The sequence below is a fragment of the Lycium barbarum genome, chromosome 11 (assembly GCF_019175385.1).
Source record: "Lycium barbarum isolate Lr01 chromosome 11, ASM1917538v2, whole genome shotgun sequence".
In the NCBI taxonomy this organism is placed as follows: domain Eukaryota; kingdom Viridiplantae; phylum Streptophyta; class Magnoliopsida; order Solanales; family Solanaceae; genus Lycium; species Lycium barbarum.
The window spans coordinates 114,485,115-114,495,596 of NC_083347.1; the positions used below are offsets into that span (position 1 = coordinate 114,485,115).

General features: G+C 34.9%; 1 protein-coding gene across 1 annotated transcript; it reads right to left on the bottom strand.

Annotated features, from left to right (window-relative positions):
• Positions 1-9,497: 9,497 nt before the first annotated feature.
• On the bottom strand, positions 9,498-10,253 carry LOC132620149 (secreted RxLR effector protein 161-like). Its single transcript, XM_060334850.1, has one exon. The coding sequence runs from the start codon at positions 10,251-10,253 to the stop codon at positions 9,498-9,500; it is 756 nt and encodes a 251-aa protein (XP_060190833.1).
• Positions 10,254-10,482: the final 229 nt, after the last annotated feature.

Below are 10,482 nucleotides of genomic sequence, written 5' to 3' on the forward strand. Positions count from 1 at the left end.
CCCTTTTTATTGCCCGGGGGCCTGCATTTTATGATGCAGGTACGAATTTACAGGACGCCACATCTACTCAGTAGGTTTCACTCGTATCAGCTTATTGGTGAGGCCCATATCATTCGGGGTTTTAGTCCGTTATATTTATTTTATTAGTTATGCATTTAAAGGTATGCTGGGGGCCTTGTCCCAGCTAGTATGTTTTCCAGTCAGACTCATGATAGATGTTTCATAGACTAGACAAGTCAGTTATGTTATGTTAGACTTTCAGAGTCGGTTAGCTATTTTGGCTAATTTATGATATTATCTGCATTCATGATTTAAACAAGTATTTCTATTTAATATTATGACTTACTATGTTTTACAAAGGCTCACTATGCATTCATGTCTTATTCCGCTTATGATACGTCTCAAAATGATTTAGCAAGCCATGTGGTTCGCTCGACCACATGTAGTATGGCACCGAGTGCCGTGTTTCGCCTAGGCCATGGTTCGGGGCGTGACACTTAAGTCACGTGGTAATTTTTTTTGTGGCTCGGATCTGGTTCGTTTAAAAAAAGGGTAAATTTTTTTTTTAAAAGCCAAGTAAATATTTTTTAAAACAAACGAGACGACCCACTAGGAAAAAAATTATTTCGTGGCTTTCTAAAAAAAAGTCTGCTGAAAAAAAAAATGGGTAGAGTTTTTTTTTTTAAAGTCACTTGACATTTTCTTAATTAAAAGACAAGATAAATGATTTGTCAAAAAAAAATTGGCAGTGAAAAGGGTAATTTGCACCATTTCTGTGACGGCAGGGGTATAGTTGCTTCATTTGTGTAATGGTAGGGGCATATACACATCACCTTTTTAACGAATGGTATATCTGCTCTAAATCGCAATTGAGGAGTATATTTGCACCTCTTTTCTTTTATTCGTGTAATTGATTCATTGTATTTTTAACCTGATTTTTGTATTCATTTTGAATATCGAGTAATTCAAATTTGTATATATAAGACCCATTATTATAGAGGAAGACATTTTCTATCAAAATTCATTTCATTCGAGATTTCGAATCTGAAATTTCTAATTAAAGATAAAGAGATTTTATCCCTCCTATCTTAATCATGTGATTCATGTTTATTCAAAGTATATCTCCTTGAAACTTTACTATTACAGTCAGCAGAAAAGAGGATACCTCAAATGCAAGTTGAACAAAAGATTTTAGAATATCTCATCAAAACTTATGAAAATAACAACTCTTATTCTAGCACTGAAAACAAAAGGGATGAAGCTATTAGTGATGCTTTCTTGTAGTGGAGTTAACTAGTGCGTGTGCCTTTCGGAGTATACTATTATTTATAAGATAATTAATGTATAAGCATACATTTAATGGAATAATCAAAATCCGCACAAGCTGGTTCGAGTATCTGTGGAAAAAAAATGTGAAAAAGTATATCTATATCAAGTATAGTCTCATGAATGTTAATTATTTTAATCTTACGAGCTAAATGCAATGTATAGGATATTTCCATTGCTCAAATTCTCATTGCCTCACAAACTTTGAACTATTAAACCCGTGTTATGTGTATAACTAGCAAACTATGCCCGTGCGACGCACGGGGCCTAACATGATTAATTTGGTTAGTCACATTAGTTAGTGTTTATGATTTGTATATTTTGCAAAAGATACCGCGATTCTTCCTAGTTAGTCTCCATTTTTTTCCTTTTCCTCTAATTTTCCCCCTTAATTTCTCAATTGTTATTAAAATTTATCTTAGTTTGGTTATGTTCACCTCTTTTTATATTTAGTAAGCTGACAATTCAAATATCTTACATGTCAAGTTTATAATCACAAGATTCAAAAGATATTTTATTATATTATACACATTTTTAATTTAGAACCACAAACTCTAGTTTAAACAGGAAAAATTAAAACAAAATGTCAAACTCAAAGTACCAACTATATGAACTACCAAGCAGCTCTCCTTAGTCAGTCTCCATATTATGTCAAGTTTATAATCAAAAGATTTAAAGGATATTTTATTAGATTATACACATTTTTAATTTAGAACCAGAAAAATTCAAAAGTTTATCTTTATCTCTTAAATTTCGTGTCTAGTCAAACTTAGACAGTTAAATTGAGACAGAGGGAGTATATGTCAAATGAGAGAACAATTGAGACATTGCGTTAGATCTAATTAACAAAGAAATTTTTAGAATAAACTCATCAAAATTAATAGCAAAACTACAATTTAAAAAGGACAAATTAAAACAAAATCTCTAATTCAGAGTACCAACTATATGAACCACCAAGCAGTATTTTGTTTCTTTTCCTCTTATTTTTCCCCTTAATTTCTCAATTGTTGTTAAAATTTGTCTTATTTTGGTTATTGTTACACCTTGGAATTTCATGTCGCTCGCATTATGAACATGCCAATGTAAATCTAAAGTGGACATGAAGCCTTCGTAAGGTGAAGAAGGATGTTCGATGATTCTAATTAAGATTCCAAAGGAATTTGAGGCTAAAGAAGTAAGTTCGTCAGAGAAAGATAAGGTTGGGCCATGTTTTGGGAAATTTCGTATCATTTGAGTTATGCATTGCCTAGAATCACCTTGAGGAAGAGATATAAGGTCCCTTAGATGGTTGATGAAGTATTATATACGTGTCAATAAGGTTCCATAAGGATTGGAGGTTGAAAGAATCCACGCGAGAAAGTTTCAAAAAAATATGGGTTATACGGCCACTTATACGGATCGTATAACTTATACGACCCGTATAATGGTCTGTATAACCAGTCCAGAGATGGGTAAAATATGGTGGGATTATATGGTCCATTTATACGGACCGTATAAAGGTCCGTATAATCAGGTCGGGCCAACTTTTATTTTTTTATAGATGGACGACCCTAGTTCATTTATTTCATTTCCAACTTTTCCCAAAGTCCTAAAAGCTCTAGAACCTTCTCTCAAGCATATCCACACAACCCAAGAGAGATCATAGATCAAATAGCAAGAATTAAAGGGTCCAATTGTTCAAAGGCTCACTAGGGTTTGTAGAATTCAAGATTTTCTTTGGTGATTGAAGTTGGGGCTTCATTCAAGTGAATGATTTGATTCAAAGCTTGCTCTTGTGTGATTAAGGTGAGTTTCTATACTTGTTTCCATGTTAGTAAAAGTATTTGGTTGTTGAATAACTTGGATGAGGGAAGAAAGTAGAAGATGAAGCTCAAATATGAATTTAATGATATTTTTGAGTAGTAAATTAACTTGAGTCATGATTCTTAGTATGCTATGAGTATAATTTTATTGGGGGGGAGGGGGGGAGGGGGAGGGGGAGGTACTAATGATGTTGAGGAAGTATTGTATGTAAGTGAATATGGTGTTGTGTTGTAGCTATTGTTACGGATGACCTTAACAAGGAGTTTTGAGGATTGGACAATGCTTAACTTGAAGAAGCCTCTTGACTATGATATTATGGATGTTGCTATTGATATTTGGGAGTTGTCTATTATATGGAGAAAGTCAATGAAACAAAGGAAATGCTGCCCAATTTTCTCTAGCTCATGAATTATTCTAGTTTGAACTTAAGAGTGTCTTTAAGACTTAACCTTAGTATGATCCTTTTAAATGTAGATCTTGTGAACGTGGAAGGAGAATGTTAAACGATTAAGGAGACGTTAAGGTATGTTAAGGATATTCCTTCTTCATTTTGGCATAATCCTATGTTATGAGCCAACAAGCGATTTAATGAGCTTCCATATTACTCTACTCTTAGAAGTATTAGGAGTATTTCAGTCTTTGATGTCCATATACCCCGTATGATTGTTCCTTCTGTTCATGGGTCTTGAGATTACTTATGTTGATGATGTTAGCTCAAAAGTTGCCCATCGGAGGTACTATGACCTTATGTACTCCGAGAGTTCTATTTATACATTTCAGTTACGCATTGCATTCATACACATAAGCATATTGACCCATGACCAGAAGGCGTTATATACGCGTATATTATATGTACATGGGGTATGGGATAATGGATAGGCGCTATATATGCATTACCACCTGATCAGCTGATGCACCTTAATGATGATATATGGATCGGGTCGTACGTTCCTCGACATTTATATGATATATGGATCGGACCGTATGTTCCTCGACACTATTATATGGAATATGGATCGTACTGAACGTTCCTCAGCACTATGACCTATATTTATATACATGAGCATGATTATTATTGAGAGCATGCAGATTATGCGCCCACAGAGGCATTGTCAGTTATGCAGATACTTGTTCATACAAATCTATGTAGACAGTCAGTTAACTTTGAGTTCCAGATTCCGTTCATGATTCTTATGCTTATACTTATGTTACTCTTATGCCTTACATACTCAGTACATTATCCGTACTGATTCCCCTATTGTTCGAGGGGCTGCGTTCATGCTCGCAGGTTCAGGTAGACAGACAGGTGGTCCAGCTCCGTAGAACCTCTATATCCAGCAATGGTCAGTGCGTTCCATTTGATCTGGAGGTGCAGTCTATTTTGGTATGCCATTCTTATGATGATGTATATGCATGTGGGTATGACGGGTCCCTGTCCCGTCTTTTCTACAGCTTGATATTCCAGTAGAGGTCTGTAGATAGATGTATGTGTATGTCAGATGATGTAGCCTTGTTGGCTCCTATTCTTTTGTGTACAACATATGTAGCAGCCTAGTTGGCTTGTACTGTTCTTTCAGCTTGTATGTATGTAAATGTACAGAGTTCATGATGTCTCCCTTTCGTGAGGCAGTATGAGATCAGTTTAAGTCACTTATGGGCCCTTGATGTTCAGTATGGTTCAGTTATGAGTATATGGGTGTTTGGTCACTAGAGGTTAGACACTCGTCACGACTCATCGGTTTGGGTCGTGATAGTTATGTCCGCCTCTTTTTATATTTAGCAAGTTGACAATTCAAATATCTGACATGTCAAGTTTATAATCACAAGATTCAAAGGATATTTTATTATATTATACACATTTTTAATTTAAAACCATAAGATTCAAAAGTCTATCTTTATTTGTTAAACTCCGTGTCTAGTCAAACTTAGACACTTAAATTGAGACAGAGGGACTATATGTCAAATGAAGGAAATGAAAGAACAATTGAGACACTGCGGACACATGGGGACTTAAAAAGTAAACACAAAAGAGGTAGAAGTAATGTTAAACTTCTGAAATGTACACATGTTAGTCCCTACTTAGAGTACAATTTCATGTGCTTTCTATAATAGAGTAATAAAATGAAGTGTAGAAGTAAAGAAATATGATAACGAAAAAGTGGAATACACGTGTACAGAGAATAGGTGACAAACTAAGTAATAGTACTTAAAGTGGACCTACAACTTGAAAAAAAAAGGAAAGAAACCAAATGTATACATGTTAGTCTCTGCTTAGAGTACAATTTCATGTATTTTCTATAACAGACTAATAAAATGAAGTGTAGAAGTAAAAAAATATAATAACATAAAAGTTAGAATACACGTGTACAGAGAATAGGTGGCTGTTAAATGAAGTGGACCCACAACTGGAAAAAAAGAAAGAAACCAAGTACAATTGAAATAAGTCCAAATTTAGTGTACAACTCAGACAGCTTTTTGAACAATTTGTTGTTGTCGTAAAAGTCAAAAGTTGTTAAAGAACGTGAAAAGTCAAAATTGAAAAAGTAAAAATGCACGGAGGAAATAAATGTGTCGGAGAATTATAATTGAAGCACATACGTGTATACATGAGAAGAGAATATTACTTGCCCACTTTCACTTTTGCACGTCCTTAAGAAATCATAAATAAAAGATGTATTTTACTATCTTACCTCTATCTTTCTCCGATAGATATTTTCTAATCAAAATTGACTATTTTCAAGAACATTTAATACTAAGGGTAAGATGGGAATTAATTAATTAATTAATCTTAGTTTTATAAATGAACAAGTAATTTGGACATATATTTTTAGTAATGTGGCCAAGTAATATGGGATAGAAGGAGTACATACAACTTAGACAACTTTTTGTACAATTTGTTGTTGTTGTGTTCGCCCCCCTTGGACACTTATATATATTAGAATTTTTAGTAATGTGGCAAGTAATATGGGAGGGAGTAGTACTTCATTTATTAATTCTTAAGGAAAGTGAAAAGTGAAAAGTGTCCGGAGGAAATAAATGTGTTGGAGAATTAAAATTGAAGTGCATATGTATATACATGAGAAGAGAATAAATATTCAGTACTATGACATATGTCCACATGAGATAAAAAATTAGTTGGTTAAAGTGTACAATTTATATAATTTTTGGTACAAGTATTCATCGCTGTGTTAGTCCCCCTTGGACACTTATATATAATAGAAAAGAAAATTTGATAACAATTTACATATTTTTTAATTATAAAAATTCAATCAATCAAGACAATATTACTGAAAGTGTAAGTTATGTATTGTTGTAATGGGACCCACAGATTTAAAGGATAACTCCAACAAATGCAGAGAAAGTCTCAAATATAAAAAGCTAATGGGATCCACGCATACCAAAAAGCTAAAGTACAGCTTTTGGCAAACATAAGTAATAAATCCAACATGGGCTGAATTCTTTTGTCCAAGATTGCAAAGGTACATCTACAAAGCAATCTAGTACAAGTTCTTTAAAGCACCAACAATTCAAGAATACCCAAATTACCCTTGAGGGATGAAGCAAACTGCTGTTCGTCCTCCAACTCTCATTTCTAATACATTAGAGATATAGATATATAGTATGTATAAACACACGTATTTTTATGTCTAAACAGAAGAAATTTTATGAAATTAAGTTAAAAGTGTATCACATGTAGTCTCTTATTTATAAAACAAAGCACATTCTATATTTTGATGATTGCCAAATTGCTAAAGAAATAGAGAGAGACCTGGTTTGCGATCTGCTCTCTCTGTACGTCGTACAGTCAGCAGCAACAACTGTAAAGTTGTACTGCCAACTACACAACTGTACAGCAGTGCTGCGGTCCATGCTTCAAGTCAAACATGGGATGATTGGTCTTTATCTCACCCGCATATTCCACAATATATATACAACATGTTCCAACATATTGGCATCACTTGAAAACCTAAACAATCTTGTGCAAATCCTTGCCGCAACAAGTTCTCAAATGCTCTCAAGAACAAAGCCACTTACAAGCTGAAAAACTTGATCCAGACACCAGATTATGTCTACGTTCTTTAGGTAGTAGTGAGTCTTTGTTTATTTGTTCTTTAAACTGTAAACCTACTCTTCTATTTTAAGAAGCTGTTTGTAGGTGTTTTGAATTCTCAGAAGTTGTTTGTAGCTTTTGAGTGGTACTCTTGGCTAGAGTTAGTCAAGTGTATTAGTTGGTTTGGCTAGAGTTAGTCAAACGTGATTGTATGCTTAGGTAAGGGTAGTCAAGAGTTGTAGCTTACAATAGGTGTATTGTAAGGTGAGGGATTTATGTGAGTTAAATTCCTAGATTGCAAGAGGTTGTAATCTGAAGTTGCTCGGCGCTAGCTAGTGCAGTTGAAATCCTACGTCGTAGGTCGTGGTTTTTAATCCCTTGAGCAAGGAGTTTCCACGGTAAAATTCTGTGTTATTTACTTACTGCACTGTTTGAGAGAACTGGTAGACAACCAAGTCTCTCCATATATTATTTGGTGGATGTACAACTTTCAACACTTATGAATGTGGTCTTAATTAACTTTACGATCTAAATGCAATGTACACGAGATTCACAGTTCTACAAATTCCATTAAGAAAAAGAAAATTATCTTAATTAATCCCGTTCATGAACCAATATTTTGTTCAACTTATTAGAAAATTAACATTCCAATGTTGTAGCACTGAAAACAAAAGGGGTGAAATTATAGTATTAAGTATTGTACTTTCTTGTAGTGGAGGAAATAGTGTGCCTTTAGGAGTATTATTTTATTTTATAAAAGATTAATAAAAAGCACATTTCTTTATTAATTGTTTAATATACTTAAAACCAATAGGTGCAGACTTTGCTTTTATTCTCTCTTTGTATTTGTTGAAGGTTTTCATATCTTGAAACAAGAACAAAGATGATGTACCTATTAGCAGCGGAAGTTTTGCACAAGATCACCACAAAAATTACTCCAAATCTGACTTCGTCTCACTTGGAAACGGAGTACTTTTTCACGAACTAGATGTCTTTTACTTCACTCTTTTCTTTACTGTGTGTTATTCTATTCTGTGTATCTATGGAGAATGCTCGAGTATTTTTCATATATAAAAGAGGAGGTTATGTTTTTACGGTTGATAAAGTGAAAGAAACCAACACCAGCACATTCCCATAATATTATCCCACTATAACGTTTCTTTTTTGTGTTGGTAACTTCTCAAGGACTTTTTACTGTGTTGGTAACTTCTCAAGGGAAGTTAATTTTCATCTTATCACTTCAGAATAAAAAACCGGGTCGGGTCAGTCCACATGGGCGACCCGCGACCCATTACCAATATCCAACATCTCCCACTTCGCACATGGTGGACTGGACTCAAATCAGTACCATGTCAATAACACACATAATTCATACTGACAAATAGTTCGTGCGACCTGCGAGCTTCAAGAGCTATAGCATTCCAAACCTATTAAGGTTGTACAAGAGCTCCACATAGAAATCCAATCACATACAGAAGAGATTCACTACTAACACAAGGATCTTATTACTCGCAATACCCCAGACATCATTCGCTACTCCAGTAGCTAATTATCCGATCCCTCGTCCTCTAAAGAGGTGCAATCGAGTTCATGTTTAACTTTATATCCACAATTACACTTGATACCGTATGGCAAGTGCAATGGCCGGCCTATGAATTGAAGTTAAATTAATAATTTTAATTGTCTTCCCTTTCTACTTGAATCTGTTTGTTTCAAATCAACTGATTTCCTAGACATGCACTGCATTGCCGAATCACTCATGGCTATTAGTAACATGCTAAAGTAGCAACACTGATTGAAACTTCAAGAAACAGTCAAAGGTCAAAGGGTATTCCATTGAAAAGTTAATGTAACTTTTCGGGTCTCACACAATGAAGAAGCAGGGATCCATTCTCCATTAACCCATTGGTCGCTTAGCACACGTGGCATGAAACACGTGCTACAGTGTTCTCACCTTATATTGGCGCGTGTGTCTCATTCTTTTACTCATTCAACACTGTACAAATCTTGATCTAGACATCTCTAAAATGTCTAACCCGAGTTTCTCTCTTCAATGATCCTCAAATCCATCTTCTTAGAGAAACAAATATCTGGCTTACAAAACAAGTCATAACATAGTGGTGGAACTTATCTCTTCACGTTACTCAAAGTAAGAGGCGATTTCTCGTGTGAGAGAGCCAATCTCACGACTTGTTCGACACACTTCATCAATAAAATTACATCATCACATGCATATAAGATATGGACACAAATTCAAGAGTCAAATGTTGATGAAAATATTTTAACAACCAAGTCATTTTACAATACAAAAATATAATCATATCCTACGCAAACCTAGAGCCATAATATGTTTCTCAAATAGGTCTCCAGATATCGCCTTTGTAAAAGGATCAGCTATCATTTCTCGCGTAGGTATGTATTGTAAAGTTACTTCTCCACTTGCTACTGTGTCTCTTACAAAGTTATACTTGATGTCAATGTGTTTGGTTTTGCTGTGATACTTAGGATCCTTTGTGTATGCAATAGCCGCTTGACTATCACAATGTAAAATCATTGATCCTTGAGAATTATTTTCTACGTCCAAATGCTCAAAGAATCTTTTTAACCAAACAGCTTCTTGTACTGCAGATGCACAAGCCACAAACTCAACTTCCATAGTTGAAAGAGTCGTGCAAGTTTGTTTCTTACCTTTCCATGAAATAGCACCACCATTAAGTAAGAAAGCAAAACCGGATGTCGGTTTTCTATCGTTCCGGTCACCACCCCAATCAGCATCTGTGTATCCTCTCAAGTGTAAATCATTTCCACTATAACATAGTGAATAATCAACAGTTCCCTTTAGGTATCGGAAGATCCTCTTCACAGCTTTCCAATGACCTCTTCCAGGATTGAACTGATACCTGCTAACCAGACCTACGACATAACAAATGTCCGGACGAGTACACATCATAGCGTACATCAAGCTCCTGACAACACTAGAATATGGAACTCGAGACATGTCTTCCTTTTCTTTTTCAGTCTCTGGACACATTTCAAGGCTTAAAGTTTCACCTCTTGCTATTGGAGTATCCATGGGTTTGCAACTATTCATTCGGAAGCGTTCCAAAATTTTCCTTACATAAGTTTCTTGAGATAGACTCAAAACCTTCTTGGAACGATCTCTTTGGATCTTAACACCAATTTATAGTCTGCTTCACCCATTTCTTTCATGTCGAATGACTTTGAAAGCCATGACTTGATAGTTTTCACATACTCCAAATTATTTCCGGCTAATAAAATATCATCCACGTAAAGGAAAAGAA

Excerpts from the sequence above, each read along its gene's own strand:
- LOC132620149 (XM_060334850.1), bottom strand. The coding sequence starts at position 10,253 with ATGGATACTCCAATAGCAAGAGGTGAAACTTTAAGCCTTGAAATGTGT.